At 40.9% G+C, this 19,217-nt stretch overlaps 1 protein-coding gene across 6 annotated transcripts in view; it reads left to right on the top strand.

Annotated features, from left to right (window-relative positions):
- The window catches only part of LOC129189658 (pro-neuregulin-2, membrane-bound isoform-like), an 81,876-nt gene extending 64,569 nt beyond the window's left edge, over window positions 1-17,307 (top strand). For 4 of the 6 annotated variants that reach the window (XM_054791566.1, XM_054791568.1, XM_054791569.1 and 1 more), the window contains 5 exons: window positions 1,249-1,420; window positions 4,098-4,225; window positions 7,524-7,739; window positions 8,996-9,179; window positions 11,420-17,307. In XM_054791566.1, the coding sequence (XP_054647541.1) occupies window positions 1,249-1,420; window positions 4,098-4,225; window positions 7,524-7,739; window positions 8,996-9,179; window positions 11,420-11,896 (1,177 nt within the window). In that variant the 3' untranslated portion in view covers window positions 11,897-17,307. The remainder of the gene's footprint in view (window positions 1-1,248; window positions 1,421-4,097; window positions 4,226-7,523; window positions 7,740-8,995; window positions 9,180-11,419) is intronic. The other 2 variants (XM_054791567.1, XM_054791571.1) reach the window with 1 other exon arrangement.
- Window positions 17,308-19,217: the final 1,910 nt, after the last annotated feature.

The following is a 19,217-nucleotide window of genomic DNA, read 5'->3' as shown; positions in this document are numbered from 1 at the left end:
TATATGTGTACATTATACTGTATGTGTTTGTAATTGGAGTGATGCTCACGTTTTATAAGAATGGACTAGTGGAAGAGAGCCAGGCTACAGATCCATTGTTTAGCAAGGTTACAAACATTTGACTTGTGTAATATCATGCCTGTAATCTACCAAATCATATAAAGCAACCACAGTCATTTAATTTGATACATAACATAACCTAACTTCAGTATTAAGGCAGTTACAGTAACTTTTGTCACAAGATATTATGCTGTCACTATTGTTTTACCATTGGCTTAAGACAAAAGCTATGATCTAGAGCAATCATCAGTTTAAAGCAGTGTTTCCCAATTACAGTAATCCCTTGTTTAATTTGGTCGATTGGTTCTAGACCCAAAGTGATGCTCTTTGAAGCAGGACCAGAAGTGACCAGTGTAGAATACTACATATCACGTCTTTGAATGTGTGTTCTGAATGCCTTATGTTTGTATTTTAGTTTGTTTAGCCAGTTTTATATTTGACAATGCTTAATTTAGGCAAAAAACATGTAAAATTTGCTTAAATAAGATTTTTTTTTACTAATAATCGGCCACAAAACAGGATGATAATATATCTTTGAAAACCTGTGATAGAGTGAGAGGAATTGCTGTACTGTCTGTCATGCTCCCCCCAGGAAACAGATTTTTTTTCACGCCTCTCCCCAATTTGAAATTCAATTGAGATCCTGCAGTTGAAGTTTGTTCATTTGTCTGTACAAAGCACTGTACGAGTTGCTGGCACCATCTTTGTTCAAGCATGAATAAAGATACTACAGACCTGCCAAACTTGAAGATCTTTAAGTGGTATATACAGTAGTATAAAGTATAGTCCCCTCTGCCTCTCGCACCCCCCCCAGGCGGCCTGCCCCACTATTCGAGAAACACTGATCAGACACCAAATTGAAGGGGAAAGTTTAACAAACATGCCAAACCAAAGTATAAAAAGACCCAACGTAACCAGCGATAAAGCCTCATTTTCGGGGGAATCCCTAGTACTCTGTCATATAGACATGTACACACAGTGATGTGTTTTCACCGCCGCACGGTGTGGGGATTGTGATGTATCGACAAGGTATAGGGGCAACAAACACTTACACTAAGCAACTAGTTTGAGGTAATAAGGAAGGAAGAATGGTTGTCTCTCAGCATTCACGCAATGACTCGCTATGAGATATTCTACATGACCAATTTTCCCAAATCATTCATTGTGTCCATTTTCTGAAACTTGCAGGAAGCACAGGAAGAAGATGCAACATCACCTACATCAGAACCAGAATCAGTGTGTGGAGCAGCCCAACCGCATGCTGGCCAATGGGCCTAACCACCCCGGGCCTGGTCCCGAGGAAATTCCCATGGTTGATGTGAGTCCAAACTGTAGAAATACACAGCAGAGACAGGTACAGGTAATTCTCATGTTAGAATCAAAATCTTACAAAAACACACATTCAATTCACCTCGAGATTGTAATCGCACTTGTGGTCACTTGTATTTACTGTACTGCATCGGGAAAGCTGGGATCATGATATCTCCGGTACTGGAACCACTTATATTTTATAGTGTGAGTTCCGCACTGCGTGGCGCAATACTGCTAATGATGCATGCTTATGAACTGCTGAGTCTGATAGAAAAAAAGTCTGTCTTGAAGACATGTTGAGGTCAGACAAACTTGCCAAATAAGCTTTCTTGACTGCAACACAATGGACTGAACACATTGAATGTAAAACAGAGTCAAGGTTCAAGTTCATACGGCGATAGGTATTAGAATATTAAATGTCTTATACTATGCAAAATAGGAATGAAGCCCAAACTCTTTTTACTGATGACAAAACAGCATGAACAATAACATGTAACACACATTCATTAAACCTCCAGACTGCCTCTATGCACACACAGATTTATTTATATCATACATTATTGAGTTTACATAACGAATATGACTTTACTGTTAAATATTAAGTATATAAATATCAGTATATAAATATATATAAATATAAGTATAAAGTACAGTATTGTGAACTTGCTTGTTTGTTTCGCTTTTATTTTGTGTAGCGTTATCCCAGGATGCAAGGACATGGAGGCACACTGGTTCAATAAAGTTTTAATTAACAAAAGATAAGCTCACACGGAGCAGCACGACGCACACAAAAAAATCAAAGTACCAAAATAACAAAGAAGGTTGGGATAGCTAAGGTAAACATCAAGCTCACGATGATTCACCAATAATCCAGTTAATCGACCACTATATCTTTTTTTTTTATTTAAAAATGTAAATATCCTCTGATTTCAGCCTCTCAAATTTCAATATTCTTTCATTTCTTTAGTCATCTGTGAAAGCAGGCCGATTATCTCTGTGTTTTAGGCAACGCAAGATATTCTAACACATCAGGGGCCCGTTGCATGAAAGTAGGATTCAGACATCCAGGATAAACGACTGAGCTGAGCTCAACCAAACCAAAACGAGAGCATCTAGGCGTACTTGGTGGCACAACGGCGAAGCCGGGATGAGTGGACACCTATTAATCAAGCCAGTTGAAGCCACGCTGCTTCCTTAAATAGACGCCGCTATCGATGACAGAGTCACCGATTCACCATGGCAACGAGAGCGCCGTACTTTCCCCCTACGGAAGCGGAAATCCTCATAGAAGCTTATGAGGAGGCAAAAGAGCAAATAAAGAAGAAAGGCAACGCCTCCACAGTCTTAAAGCAAATAGAGAAAGTGTGGCAAAGTATTGCAGAGGCGATCTGCAATACTTTGTGCGTAAGTACTGCACAAATACACACTCACTGCGCCGCTGAAACCATCATAATTAAAATCCAAATAGTTAATTAATGTTGCGTTTGTTGCTTGTTTGACAATTTGGGAACAGCAGTGTACAGTAATATAATAATAAACTCTTTATTGCTTTATTAGCACATCACCATTACTCGCTCGTAGCTTCAACAGGGCGTATACTTCCGGTTTCCTCTTGAGCGCTGAGCCTTGTGGGTATTGTAGTACACATCCACATCAACCAACACAATTAACTTCTCTGAAAACGTTGTTGCACTGTGATTATGAATTTTGAATGATTATAAATTAAATTGTAAGTGAAATTGTGTAACTGTAACTCCATCACATGTATTACTTATCTTGTAATATGTATTCGTATTTATATGGGATGTGTGTCTTATATACAGTATAGTATGTGGGAGGCTATTATCTAATGACTGCAACATCATCTAATTTATCTACAATGATGAAATGAATGATGACAATAATGACAGTGGGTGTAGTTAAATGTGATAAGAGTGTGTAATGGGCAGTGGATTCATTATTGGTTTACATTTATGGTGACTACTGATTGAGATAAGGGATGAGATTAAATAGATCCTGGAGGTCGCCTCAGGTCTGGAGCAGGCTAGCTCCACAGAATAAATCTCCATGGTAACTTACGTCAGAACATATCCCACTTCCCACGATCCTACTTTCGTGCAACTGATTCACAGATAAATTGAGCCAGGATAACCAAGATATCCCGACTTAATCCCTTATCCTAGTTTTGTGTGACGGGCCCCAGCAACCGATATTTTTGTCTCTTTTCTGATATGTTGCACACCAAACCACTAACTGTGTTTGGTTCATATTGAACCGATTACTCGATTAATCGAAACAACAGGCAGAATGCATCAAACACACAGGTAACCATGGTCCAAGGAAAACTAAAGAACCAACAACAACCTCAACCTAATTACCAACACCAAACAGGTGCGCCTTTAGCTCCCTCAAACGGTGAAGCATACGGTGCCAAACCGGAAACAGAAATAACAAAATAAAAGCACCAAACAGGCAATAACGACCAACCTGTTATGCAGAACATGTCAAAACAGCCTCTAAAAGAACTCAGTGGAAAAAAGTTACTGTGTCTGCTGCTTACTATGAGAGATATAGCATTCTTGATGACACACAAACTCATGTTTATAGGTTTTATTTTTTATAGGTAAATTGTATGCATTCACAGCTTCAAGTATGGAATAGTGGATGAATGTGTTATATGTTTTTGAAATGCCAGTAAAGTGAGTCAAACGTGTGTGTGTTTTCAGTATATCTCCAAGAGTGTCCCTACCACCGAGTGTGTCATCAGCCATGGAGCTGAGGGTGCCGGCAACTACGCAGGCAGCCGAATGTCTACCCGCTCACATCACTCAACCACTGCCTCTCATGCATCCAGGTAGGTTTTAAACACACAGTGTGAGTGAAAAGATCTTTTATTCATGTGCTTCAATACCACAAAGAACCACTTCATCCTGGATGAACCAGATGTTTCAAAGTGACCAAGAACATTCATTACGCTCATTAACGGTTGAGCGTGACATGTGTTTGTTGCTTTTTCTGTCATAATACAGTGGATCCCGCACATTCCCAAGTCAGCATTCGCAGCGTTTTGATGATAATACGTTAAAAAAGACCACACTTTTTACATGTTTGTGTCTTTAGGCTTCACTTCGTTAACCGGTAAGAGTTCTCACTTTGTTCGGTAGTCCGTGTGTCACATTTGATCCAAAAATGATTATTTATGTACAAGAAAAACTAGAAAAAATGTGTCTTTGTTCATCTGTCTATGCCAGCGATGTATAGTGACAGGCAAAACAATTAAATGCTCTTCCAGTCGAGGGCAGAAGGTACATAATGAACCTGTGTATCCACCTGTTGCCATTTATACAACAGAATACGACATGCCAACATATGTTCCTTGCCTCGCACCTCAAGCAAACGAGCAATGCGTGACGTGCACTTCAAAAATCTTCAAGCCTCAGCAATGCAGATTGGCTGACTTTTGTAACGCATCAAGCAGCTCCAGCCACAACAAAACTCTTCAACCACCATTGCTCACCCGCAACGGGAAGCCAACAAGCCAAACAGAGTTCTGGTTTGCTCACAGATCTGACGCCACGCGTGAATCCCAACAAAGAGCCACAAGAGCTGTGGCTCATTTGTCACTGGCCCAAGGCATATAATATAACAATATTTTAAACATAAATAAAACAGCAAACATTTTAAAAATGGAGAAAAAGTCACAATGAAACAAAGCTGAAAAAGGTTTACCATAAGCGTGATATAGCAAGCAAACATTTAAGTTGTTCTTTTCTAACCAATTTCCATATTAAAATAATCACTTCTATTTCAGTTTATGAAGAAAAGCTTGCAAGAAAATATCACACTGTGATGTATTTCACGACAGCAGGGCACTGTTTACTGGAATCTCAACATTTACATACAAAATGCTCTAATTTATTTACTTTTTAAAAAAATAAATGCTTGATTTGCACTTTGGATGAGTAAATAAATGAGTTTTAAGTCAAAGGTTTTGAAAAAAAACACGAATTTTTACATGTGCGTGTCAAATTTTCAGTGTGATTAAGAAGGGCCTCACCAATTCTTTAGGTTTTCTGTGCATACGCATGAACAGTCATAGAAAAATGATATTGTGCATTTTATTGTTTAATACTTGAACAGAATGTTGTAGGAAAATGAATGAGATCCATGAGAATGCAGTATTTTCACTGGTTTTGGGATACTTTTCTGAAATCCTCATTTCATTATTTTGAATTGAAGGACACGGGGGTGGGAATAATGTTGGTGGATTAAAAAAAGACACATTTTTGCAAGAACGCAATAAAAGGTTTTGTGACTTATTACGACCCCAGATTTGGTCATGGATGTCCTCCATTTTCCTGTGAATTATATAAAAGTATCAATATTTCAGTTTGACAGTCGATCTTAGCGCGTAAAGAACTGGGAAGAAATAATCAAATAATTTTGATGGATTAAAAAAAGACAAATTTTTGCAAGAACGCAATAAAAAGTTTTGTGACTTATTACGACCCCAGATTTGGTCACGGATGTCCTCCATACTGTACATCACAAACCGGAAGTGATACTCTAAGTTGTTACACTAACAACATCATTTCTCACATTCAGTGGACATTATCAGCTGTCAAACCTAAATGGTGACACTTTGATCGGGAATTATGTTACATACGGTAACATTTAGGAGGTACGAGTTACATACGAGTTATGTATTTATTTTAAACTCTGAAAAAGACCTTTTTTTTATTAACCTTTATTTAACCAGATAAAAACCCATTGAGATCAGGATCTCTTTTACAAGGGTGACCTGGCCAAGAGGTTAGCAGCACACGTCACAAGGGATAAAATATACAAATCTAAAAGATTACATACAATGTATATTAACAAACATACTTTGTAAAATGCAAGTGATTAGTAATAAAATCCATAAAAAGCTATTTAAAACAAAGGCACTGTTCTGTGGTCTCACGCTCTTTGTCCAACAGCAAGGACCGAAAGGCTCCAAAAGGAATGAGTTCCGAGAGCTTTAGTTCAGCCTGTAAAAGATTCCACGCTGTGGGGGCTGCAAAACAGAACGCTTTCTTCCCCTTGGAAAGCACAAGAAGATGGAACTCTGAAGTACTGTACATATTGAGGTAGTGGCATGGTTTACAGTATAGCCAGGCTAATGTACAACAGCAGAAAAAAAACACAATCATAAAAATAAATTAAATATCTGAAAATGGTGTTTTCATTCATAAAATGTAAACAAGTTCAATAATGGAACTAATTCACCATTCATAAATGGCTACGTTTACGATAGGCCATCATTTCAACAAACTGGTACTGACTGACTGACGAGTGTGCCACTGCACTTCAGCAGTTCCCACCAACCGGATCAAATTTTAGACAAGATCTCAATCATTTAGCTGTTTTCCTGTGAATTATATAAAAGTATCAATATTTCAGTTTGACAGTCGATCTTAGTGCGTAAAGAACTGGTATTGGAGATATCGATGTTTCGGTATCGATCCGCTCATCACGACTGACCATGATGTCACATAATGCCCCTGGAAGTAATCTCTGGTACGCCTTTCGGGAGATTCACCCATATAGAAAAATATTATGGGGGGAGGTAAATTTTTCCTAGGTTCACGGCCGAGACCAGGGAATTTTGGTTTATGTCTGTATGCTTCACTGATAATGTGTTTTTTTAACAAGTGTTGAGATTTCACACTTTGTTTGCCGGTCCTTGAACGCATCATAGTTGTGCATTTTACACTTTAAATGCTTTTGAGTGTGTGAGGAATATTTTGGGTTTACGCCTGGATTGCGTATTTAGCATTTAGCTTGTTAGCTTCCGTCGCGAGTGAACAATGGAGCTGTTATTGCAAATGTTGGTCCGAAATCACAAGAGAACGTCAATGTCAAGCTAGGAGGAGGGTTTGGAAGGAGAGGAGGGGCGATTGATGTGTCAAAAAATGTTACGGCCGTCTAAATTACTCATGGATTTTCGCCATTCCCTGGTAGGCATGGAATGGATCTCCTACGAAAAGCGGGGATCTACTGTATACTCTACTCGAGTGATGTTAAATATGCTTAAGTGTTCCTCTCCCTCCTGGTCCCCTCCCCTGACTTCTCAGTGCTGCTGTAACCTTTTTAAACCCTTACATCTGCAGACATGAGGAGCAGACATGGAGCATGGAGAGAACAGACAGTATGAATTCCGACTGCCAGTCAGGTGGGCTGTCCAGCTCTGTTGGAACCAGTAAATGCAGCAGTCCAGCTTGTATGGCAAGGAGGGCGGCCCACTGGGGCTGTACGGAGATATCCAGTCCAGGAATGCAGTACGGGGATTCCTACGACTCGCTAAGAGATTCACCGCACAGCGACAGGTAGCCAAGTCTTTTCTTTTTTTGGAGACCTGCTGTCAGTTGACCTTAAAATAACAGCTTTTATAAGCCATGTTGTAATCGGGAGAGAAGCTTGTCCGTCTCACCGTGAGGAACACAGAATACCTTCTTTTAGTCTATAACAGTGCTTATCAAATAGTGGGGCGGGCCCCCTGGGGGCGGGGGGCACGGTGAGGCGTGAGGAGGGGCGTGGGAGGCAGGGGGAAGTTCATTTCTTCAAGGTTGGCAGGTCTGTAAGTGTTGGTGGGGCAGGGGGGTGTCATAGGGAAAACGTCATTGTAATAAATAATAATATTAGTGGACCAGGCTCAAATATTTATTAATCTTTTTTCTCAGGTATTATTAAATTAAAGACATGTATTATAAACAAAACCTGTTTTGATAATGACCTTTTATTGGCTAGTGTGTTTTAGTTGGGGTTTTTTTGCCTCTTACTGCACGTGTTTGAAGCCTGTTATTGTATTAAACACGCCAGAAAACAATCTGAAGTACTTTGTTAAAAGACATTTTTGTCCTGAGCTGTTTAGTAATGATTTTAATGCTCCCTGTTTGTGTTCTTCAAGCTTGATACTCATTTTAAATCATTTTTATTCTTCCCGCAGCTGCTTTCACTTGTGTGAAATGTTCTTGGGAGTGTAACAAACATTGTAGAATATTTGATCTGCGGTTGCGTTATCACTTCTCTTCAGAGATTTGAGAGTTACACAAAAATTAAAAGGTGCTTCACAAATAAAATGTATTATTATTTTTGTTTATGCTATTAACATCAACGTCAGCCTGTGAACAAATGATCACTATGACTGCTCATTTCCATTGACCTTAACACACACGTTAGTTACACTCCAAAACAGTAGAGGGAGCCTGAGAGCAAGACACCACAATCATTGCGTACTGTGTCTTTAAGGTTTTGCTATCGCTGTGTAGGTCACCAGGCACAGACACTGTTGCTTGCATTTAGCCTTTGGCAACATCTAGTGGTAGAAAGCGTGTACAACGTTTTTAGGCGTTAGAAATGCAACAGAGGCTCAGATGCCATAAAATAAGGCCATGATATTTTTAACTTTTCAAACTGAGGCCAAACTAAAAATGTAAAGCTTGAAATACGACACTGGTGTGTTGCAGACTTACGATATCTGAAGCTAGGATGCCTTTGGGGTACGATAATACATTTATGCAAGGTGTGTTACCTGTAATTCGAACTAGTAAATTGACACTGGCCATGTGTTGCCTTTATGTAGGTATGTTTCAGCACTGACCACACCAGCGCGCTTGTCTCCGGTGGAGTTCCACTACCCGCCGCTGCCACCCCAGGTTCCCACCTTCCATATCACCTCGCCCAACACAAGCCACGCCCTCTCCCTACCGCCCGCCGCTGCAGCCTACCATAGAGATGACGACCAGCCGCTGCTCCGCTGCCCTGACGTATGTACGCACTTTGCACATACAAGTGCAAGGAGAGTGCTGTTATTTGTAATTGCAATCACGTGCTTTTACAGCGGAAATTTCACAGTTGAACACAATGGTTGACTTCCAGTTTTCCTACAGGAAATAATCCAAATAGAAATGCTCATCATAAAACCTTCAATAGCTATGCAGGCAATGCTTTAGTAACATTTTAACATCTTTATTTCCATACGATTCTAAAAATAAGTTAACCGCTGTCAGTATAAACACGTGGTCTTAATAGTAAACAGTTATTTTCAAACTGACAAAACGTGACAATATTTCTGGTTTAGAGACCGCCATCTTCCACCTATGTCATGTCCTGACATACACAAATGTTTAAAAAAAAAGTTGTGTACATTTTTCTCTTCATTATCATGTATTTGGTTAAATTATTTCCAACTTATATTTTTTGATAACAGATTTCCAAACATAGGGTACCACGAATGCTGTGTCGCGAATAGGCGGGGATGCATTGTATAGCCAACGCCTTTTTGCCACCAGTACTGAGGTACTTGGGGAGTAAGACTCATGGTATCAGGCATGATCAGTCAGAATATAAACCTGCTGCTGACCTTTGATTATTTTTTGGTCGTTTTTTATTAGAATTTGATTTATTTTTACTACCCCGACAACTTGACAAAATAAAAAAATGTCAAGGGGGCTGATTATGATATTTTTAATATATATATTTCTTTTTAGATTGTCAAAAGCTTTTAAAAAGCACGATACATATTTAAGATAATGCAGAGTTTTATGTTGTTATTAGTTCTTAATATCAACATTTCAGCTTTTGCTCTTTGCCATTCTTTCCCATTTTATGCTGTTTTTTAATTTTTTTTTATTCTGTTTTGACAAATATGAACAAGACACGGGCCACAAATAGGCCCCTGGGCTGCACCTTGGATACTCTTGCTAATATAGCTCTTTGTCAGAGTTGAGTTGACGTCAGCGCAACTCAGTGAGCTTGTCGACTATTTAGTTCGTTAGCTTCCTTTGTAGCGAGCAAACAATAGGAATTAAATAAAGAAGGGAACTTTAATTGCACCTGAGACTATTTCATTGGTGATTGCTCATTGACTACAAGGGAAGCTGAATTTTATAAAATAATTGGTCGAAACTGCATTAAAAGTGCCAATGTTGAGCACATGGAAGCTCACAGTGAGAAAGTAAGACCCTGATTGAATAAACAGCAAAAAAAAAGCCACTTCGTAGGGAAGCTGAGCTTCTACGAGGGTCTGTGGAGCAGAGGCGGGTCTTGAATTTTACAGACAGCAGCTATGGGAGTGAGCGGAGTTGTTTTCACCCCCCTTTCCGCATGTGACGCAGTCACGCAGGTTCAGCGGTCAGAGCAGACGTGATGTCTCTTCCGGAGTGAATTATTTCACAGCAATCCTGTTCTACAGCTATTTTCTCACTTTGTACCCACTACATTGTAAGTAAACAACATAATCCCAGCCTTATTGATTTTTGTGGTTTATTGGTTCATTAAATCATATCAGTTTTGGGAGGAGTTGTGGTTAGCATGTTGGCCACACAGTCACAGTCTGGAGATCGGGAAGACCTGGGTTTGATTCTCCCTTGGCCATTTCTGTGTGGAGTTTGCATGTTCTCCCGGGTTCTCCGGTTTCCTCCCACATTCCAAAAACATGCATGTTAGGTTAATTGGAGACTCTAAATTGTCCATAGGTATGAATGTGAGTGTGAATGGTTGTTTGTCTATATGTGCCCTGCCATTGGCTGGCGACCAGTCCAGGGTGTACCCCGCCTGTCGCCCTAAGTCAGCTGGGATAGGCTCCAGCATGCCCCCACGACCCTAATGAGGAGAAGCGGCATAGAAAATGGCTGGATGGATGTATAGTTTGCTAGTTAATGGCAGCAGACAGCATTGCTAAAATCATATTAATGTATGTCAGACCAAAGACCAACTGCAGCCACTGAACTGATCGATGTGTTACAATTACAAATGTAGATATGTATTTGTATACACACAGAAAATAATGTTCCTCAAGCCGACCACTCACAGTCTTAACAGTCTGCGTTGGGGGGCTGAATTCGAAGCGTACAAGCGTATTCAAGTCTCAAAATGTGTGCCATGTACGAAAAATGCATACATGTTCGCAGGTCTGATCATATCAGGCATCTGCTAGCCCTAGGAATGTGAAATGCTATTTCCCGGCGTAACAAATGCATGACACTTGTGGTCTTTGGTGTTTTAGGATCGCAGTTTGTACAGGCAGCCTCGGCGACCACGGCGGCCATACCTGACAGAGAGCACAGGAAGTCTCCCATCAAGCCCCTACCGCCTCCCTGACGAAGAGGCCTACGAGACTACCCAGGAGTATGCCTCCTCAAGGGAACCCATCCGGAGTCGACGCCGCCCGCGGCGCAACCGCCTCAACGGACACGTCTCTCAGAGGTCGGCGGGCCTACGGGACTATACGTCACAGAGTTTCAGCCAATCAGAGGAGGAAGAGGAAGAGGAGGAGGAAGATGACGGTCAAGGGGAGCGCACGCCTTTCCTCAGTATGCAGAACATGAACATGGACCTGCCCGTAAGCGTGCCAGGTTACCATTCATCGTCAGGGGCTGACACACGGACTCATCGCGGACTCAGTCGGCCGGGGACTCGAAGTAACGGGCAGAGTCGAAGCTCTCAGTCGCAGCGTTTCAAGTCAGACAACATGCCCCTTTAAAACCGGCCTCCCCTTGTCCCCCTCCCCGACACTCACCCAAGCAGCCCTCCCCAACTCCCTTCCCACACACACTATTCCACCTCGCACACGCCTCTTTCTTCTTCTGGACTAGAGACCTGCACCAAGGAGAAATATTTTTATTTTGTATAACAGACAGATATTCTAAACAAATGAAATATTTATTTTCATTTCAGCAAAAATTGTCTACTAGCTAACAGCAAAGACTTTTTTTATAAGAGGGGGGGAAATATTTATATGTAAAGGTTTTTTGATTTACAGCAGTATGAGAGATGAAAAAAATATGTGCCAATTTTTTCACAAGTTAGATAAATAGAATAATATTGTGGTGCCTTTTGCTGTATGCTGAAGTTGGAGGTCCCATTGAGTTTTGTAGCCTTTCTTATGAAGACTTCTCATTTTTATAGAGACCGATCCTCTTCCTTACTTTTGCTTTGGGTTTTTTTTTTCTCTGATTTGGGATCCTCCTCTTTTTGAACTGTGATCTGATTATGTCATCATGCAATATTGAGTCCTTCTGTGTAAAAGGTGTTTGTTTACATGGTTTTGATCCACGCAAAACGCTCGTCTCACAGGGACATTCAGTCGCCGACGGGGTAGTTTCGGATGAACGCACATCATTCATTCACAGCTCTGATTTTTTTGTGGAATAGTGAATGGGAAAGTGACATCGGATTCTCATGTACGTGACCAGGGTGCTGCCATAACACAGGGGTTGCTTTTGAGAGTGTGAACGTGTCTGCTGTTTGTTTGTGTGTGCGCCAGAAGCTCCATTGCACTGACCCCTCCCCTTGTGAGCAGTCATTGCCCATCGAAACCCACCAGTTGAAATCCAGCCTGACTCTGGCCTCTTGTGGACTGCCAAGCCCACGCATTTCCTATGCCAGCAGCTGAGAGCCGCACTGTGTCTCAGGACTTCCCCATCACATCACAGCCAAAAGACTGGAGCAAGAGAAAGCTGTCATCGCAATCAGTCACCGCTAAGTTTGCAGACCAAAATCACACCCCCCTCGAAAGCGTACATGTCAGGCTTGTGATTTCGGATTTGTGTGTAGAAAGTTGAAGGTAGATTCAGACTTTTTGTTTACTTCCAAAGGTGTGAAAGTGGGCGTGCATGTTGGACACAAGACGACGTATTTTCATTTCTGATGCAGGGGTGTGGCGACATTTCAGGGCACCCCCTGCTCACTCTGGGTTCCTCATTTATGTGTGTGCTATTTTCATCATATTGGAATGTCTCATCACCTTTTACCGCTCTCATGGGAAAGGAAATCATTTGCATTAAAGGGACCGTTTGCAACTCGCTCCAAATGATTTTATGAAATTATTATATTAAATATTTTTTTAAATCGATAAATATATACAGTTAGAACAACATCGACCAACATATCGTCACCCATTAAAATAATGGGCTAAGCCATTTTTTGACAAAAATGAATTTTTGGCCTAAATCATCTCTTGATGATGCTGACCATCTACGGCAGAATCACCTAAATCCTTAGTTGAAAGGATCGTGCTCTTTATCCCCGATAGGACAATGGCTTCTGTCAAGAGGGTGACCTTAGGCCATTTTATTTTTTGCCTAAAGGCCCTGTCACACCTTGAGAATTTAGCCAGCGTACGCCAACGTATGAAAAATTTGGCCAATACGCTGGCGTACGTCGAATAAGTTATGGGTAAGTTTTGTATAAGTTAAGAGCACGCAGAAGCACGCCGGCATACGTCGTAGTACGTCCAAGTTGTCCCAAAATTTTTCGACGTATGTCAACGAATGATTCATACGTCCCGCATACGCGGGCAATAAGTTATGCGATCGTTGTAAGTTACGCACAAGTCGTCATACGTCAACATACCTTGAGACAAAACTGTGTCTTCTTGGCTGTCTTCTTGGCAAGAGTTGGCTGAGAGGAGATGGAGGCTGTTGTGTTTGCAGATACAGTACATTATGCTATGCCTTGTACTTGTAGTAACTCCATTTTTATACTACTACATGCTTGACCAGTAGAGGGCACTGTGGCACTGGGAATGGAACCAACAGGAGGGGAAGAGATGTTAGAACCTGCGTCATCTCCATCAGAGTGAGAGTGGGAGGGGGAGGCTGTGGGTGGTGATGGATCCCTCCGTCACTGCCCTGATACTTCTTGGCAACGGTCTTCGAAATTTTCTTCGGCATGATGGCAATGTTGACACTGCGATGTCTAGTGAGGTGAGTCATCAAGTGGCAGCCTTTTTATAGGCTACGACACGTGATCGTCAGCCATATGCTGCCGCGCGGTTTGCGTCAGTTAGACTGGCGTTGGACATAAGTTGTGAACGCCGGCAACACGCTACGCATTCGTTGGTATAAGTTGTCTATAAGTTATAGAAACGTTCTATGTAAGTTACTAATACGTCATGTATACGTCAAACTCATTATGAATACGCAATGTATACGCCCAAAATTGAAAAAAACGTCGGCAGTTCAACGTATGCCATCAAAATGATCACGTCGGGCATGCGCTGGTGTGACAGGGCCTTTAGTCAACATTTTTGAGTGATTGATCAAACAAGATGAAATCATGAAACTCAATGGATCTTTCTCCTCAAATATCAGACCAGGCAAAAAAGCAGAAGACCCAACTGTACGTCATTTGCCGGCTCTTCAATTTAGCCCTTAGGGCAAGTCGGTGTTCCCAAAAACTTGAAAAGATGACTTAGGCCATTATTTTAATAGGGTGACGATAGTGGCTTAAAACAACAGAACTGAACAAAAAAAACCCAAATCTATATTTTTTACAATTACAAATTCATTGCAGCAAGTCAGTGCCCGGTCGGCAGCTGCCGAACCATTGCAAACAGTCCCTTTAGAGGAAAAGTGTACTTTTTTGGAATTTTGCCCATCATCCACAATCCCATTGTGAGACAAAAACAAACGCATTTCCCTTTTCCGTGTGTTCTAAATAGCTGCCCCGTGTTGGCAGTATTTTACGAGCCCTCTTAAAAAACATAAAAAAAACTGCCAGCAATGCTCCATTTACATGCCGTGACCTGTATACTAACCAAGCTACAGCGACATTGTTAACGTAGGATGAACTCCATTTCTGTCTTAGTGACAGCGCCTCGCGCCGACATTTCGCCCTCTGTTCTTGCCTGCTCAGCTTCTAAAATCTTCTAAAAAGCTCATCATCCATATATTCAGGCTCAAAAAAAGAAGGTTCCGTATCCTTATTTGTCCCAAAGTAGTCAGCGACGGTGACTCTCACAAAGTCTGCCATCATTAGTGGTAGCAAACACAAAAGGCGCTGTCTATGCTGTTGTTGTTGATGGAAGTACCGTTAATTGGTATCCTCTCCGTGAAATCAATCCACCCAGGAAATAAGTTCCAGTAATGCTTAAAATAACCAAAATGCTGTAAGTGTTACATCGTATCAGGAATGTGCCTGTTACTACATGGTTGTAGCGTGTATATAAAATGTTGTTGGAGGTTTTTGGATGTTTTTTTTAGAGGGCTTTAAAGGCGAAATAGGTGAATCACCATCGCAATCACTTTGCACTTTGACTATCGCGGTTTGGCTTGATCACAGTTATTTAAATATACATTAATAAGTCATGCTGTTTTTGGTTGAATACAGCCTATTATTAGTCAAACAATATGCATATTGAAGCAAATTTGACATATTTTTAAGCATTTTTAAGTATAAAAATATGTAGTATTCTACACTGGTCTCTAGGTGTCATATTTGGTGAGACACATGAGCACCAGACTTGATCGCAGAACCAACACACTTTTGTTGCAGATTTGAATTATCTCACAACAAGCACAAGAACCCCTATTAAAAATCCCCCTCAAAAACACAGGCTACTGTTGTGGCCATAACCCACGGCAAGCTAAAACTCAATTCTGAACCCCTGACTTCACTTCCTGTCTGCCTGCTACTCGGCTTTCCCAGGGAACACATTTACAGCAACACACACAAGCATGAGCTCACGATAAATGTGGGATTACTGTACCTACAGTACATTGTTAGTGGAAAAACTGCAGCGATCTAGAATACAGAGCAAAATAAAAGATGTGTGTTCATGTCTTACAGGGATTGTGGATGATGGTCAAAATGTAAAAAAAAAAAAGTGCAGTTTTCCTTTAAGAAAGGTCTGGCTTTATTTTTAATTTAGCTCAAGGCCAAACACTGATGTAACACTAATGATTGCATCCTTAGTATGTATTGCTATACTTTTGTTGGTAAACTTATGTTGCTTTGTCATGTTGACTGAATGCTCTGTATGTCTCTTGCGTACCCCTTCCCCCTCATCCCCACACCATCATGTCAGTCTTTACCCCCCGCCCCGGAGACCCTCAGAAGCATTGATGAATCAAGGCCACATATTAGTGAACAGCAAACTAATAGTCGAGAGATCACGTCAAAAACCCGTGCATTTCAGATATGTACAGTGCATTGGCTCTAGACACCCCTCCAAAAATAATCTTCACTCTTAAGAGTTCGTTTTGATATTGTTTTCACACAGGAGATGCATGGATCACAGAGAAAAACACGTTTTAAAAAGAGGAACCCCCCTTCAATTCAGGGGAATCATATTAGAATTGTATTTAAAAAGCATTATTTGGCTTCATGGCTCCGAGGTCTGCCTAGTTTTGTCTTATTATCACTGTAATCAATCTGGGAACTGCAATGTGGAAATACTGCAAGTGAGGGTAGTGTGCTTCTAGAGCTAGTTGAATTGTTAACACTCCCGCCCTCTTTCTCCTCACCCTGCGACCCCAGTCCCCCCAGTACCACCCTTGACGTACACACACACAGCATACACAGCTAAGCACATACACATACAAAAACACACATAAAGCCACACACAGCCCCATCATGTATGTCAAGCAGTTTGGCTCTTTGATTTCCCCACCCCCCAACCAATTCCCTTTCTCTTCTTTCCTCCGTCCCTTCCAGTCCCTCCCCCTGCATGTCCTAGTGGTACTGGTAGTTGGGTGCATGGAAAAAGCAGTCAGCAAACTGTTTCTTTTCTTTCCACTTGGTGAAAAAAATTAAATGTGTATTCATTTTAACATTCAGCAATAAATCCCCTTATCTTCATGTCCATCGTTCTTGGAATATGCTAGAAGATTTTTTGCAAGTTTGATCAAAGAAAAAAAAAAAAAAAAAAGACAACATACTACTTGTAAAAGACGAAAAGTCCAAAATCACTCAGTTCATATGAAAAATAAAACTTTATTGCTACCATTTTTGAGAAAACGCCTGTTATATTTATGAAAAGTAAAGATTGGTTGTTTTGGTCATTGTCGTCCCCATAAAAGTGATGGGACAAAATTGGATCTGTTGTCAATCCGCCACATTCTGACTGAACTCCGGGCAGCAGCATCACACAATACAACACTTGCATGGAAACAGGAGTTCAGAACATTTATAGTCAATCATCTCATTAAAAATAATTTATTTTTACAAAATTACCATGAAATGATACTTAATTTTCCTCATCAATTAGAGACCCCAGGGCACCTACACTAATGGACAGCACACCTACACTAATGGTAGATGGTACGTCATCCCATAACCGGAGGGTTGGCGGTTCAATCTCTGCATCACTGCTGTTTTCCCCCTATGGGTTAAATAATGGACCGACTTCAATGGCAGGCAGGCAGAAGAGATTACCAATGATGAAAATGACAGAAATGCTGCAAGAGGACGGAACAAAACAGGAGTTATCCAGGCTACCAGGGGTGCCAGACCCCAGGGATGTACCTCTTTAAAGACTTAAGATGTGACATTTTACAGAATTATACGGCAATCCATTTTCATGGCCAAGTGTTTAAAAAAGGCAAAGAAAAATGTACCTTTTCTTTCTGCCAACTTTCTTTTGGCCGTCCCGCTCACGCATTTAAAGACAAATATCTCTCAGGTCTAGGCGTCCCTGGTAGCCTAGATAGCAGTATTTCTGTTATGCGTGCGTTTTGGGGGTTTGTGTGTGTTTTTGGCATTTGCAGCGTTGTTCTTTTACTTTTGTTTTTGATCCTGGAGCATTATGTGATTACAGCATTTTTAATTCGCAGCGTTTGGATATTGCTGCGCATTTGCCACCGTCCATAGGGCGATGGAAAAGAAGGGCAAAACTACGGGAGTTTACCGGGGAAAATGTGAGGGGTGACAGGTAAGTTCCCATCGGCCAATTGAATTTAACGCTCTATATTTTTAAATCTAACTACATGGGACTTTGGTTCGAATGACACGAGTGTGCTATTCTATCTCACTTTCTATTTAGCTGGGGGTTAATTGCCGAATAAGCACATGTGGAATTCTGGTGCTATCACACATCATTTTTAACCACGTTATTGTGACACAGCTTTTGTTAGCACACCATTATCGCTTTGTCAAGTAACATGAGTCAAAGACCAGTGTATTTAGAATTACAGTTGCCCCTCGTTGAATATTGTGGCTTGGCTCTATCAGGGTTTTTCTTTCATCCATCCATTTTCTATACTGCTTCTCCTCATTAGGGTCGTGGGGGTATGCTGGAGCCTATCCCAGCTGACTTCGGGCAACAGGCGGGGTACACCCTGGACTGGTCCCCAGCCAATGGCAGGGCACATATAGACAAACAACCATTCACACTCACATTCATACCTATGGACAATTTAGAGAATGTGGGAGGAAACTGGAGTACGTGGAGAAAACCCACGCACGCACGGAGAGAACATGCAAATGCCACACAGAAATGCCCATCGGAGATTCGAACCCAATCTTCCCGATTTCCTGGGGCTGTGTGGCCAGCACGCTAACCACTAGACCACCGTGCGGCCGGGTTTTTCAAATTAATTAATTAATAAATCAATGCTGTTTCATGGTTGACTACAGTCCAAAAATATACATGTTTAAGTAAAATTTTTATGGACTCTAAATTGTTTTTGGCCCAAATCAAGCATTTTCAAGTATAAAAATGTCTAAATGAAGTAAAATACAAATATAAGACATTCAAAAAACACATTGAAAGACCCTTTGTAGTATGTAGTATTCTACACTGGTCAGGAATGTTACACTGAGGAGACAATAGCCATCGTGGGACATACTGTAGTAAAACAAGAAACATGGAACTCTCCCAATGTTAACTTGAGTCTATATTATGTCTTATTTTCTCTTATTATGGCTACTATATTGTGTAATACAAGAGTAAAGGTGGTTTTTGGGGTGTTATTTCATTTCTAGAGGGCTCTAATAAAACCGTTAAAAACTGGAACTACAAACATATGCCATTTATAAACTTTATATTGCAGAAATTCATATCACGCCTGAAACCAATAAAC

This window comes from Dunckerocampus dactyliophorus, chromosome 11, assembly GCF_027744805.1.
Source record: "Dunckerocampus dactyliophorus isolate RoL2022-P2 chromosome 11, RoL_Ddac_1.1, whole genome shotgun sequence".
In the NCBI taxonomy this organism is placed as follows: Eukaryota; Metazoa; Chordata; class Actinopteri; order Syngnathiformes; family Syngnathidae; genus Dunckerocampus; species Dunckerocampus dactyliophorus.
Note: the sequence above shows the minus strand (reverse complement) of the source record. Positions and strands in the feature narration are given on the sequence as shown.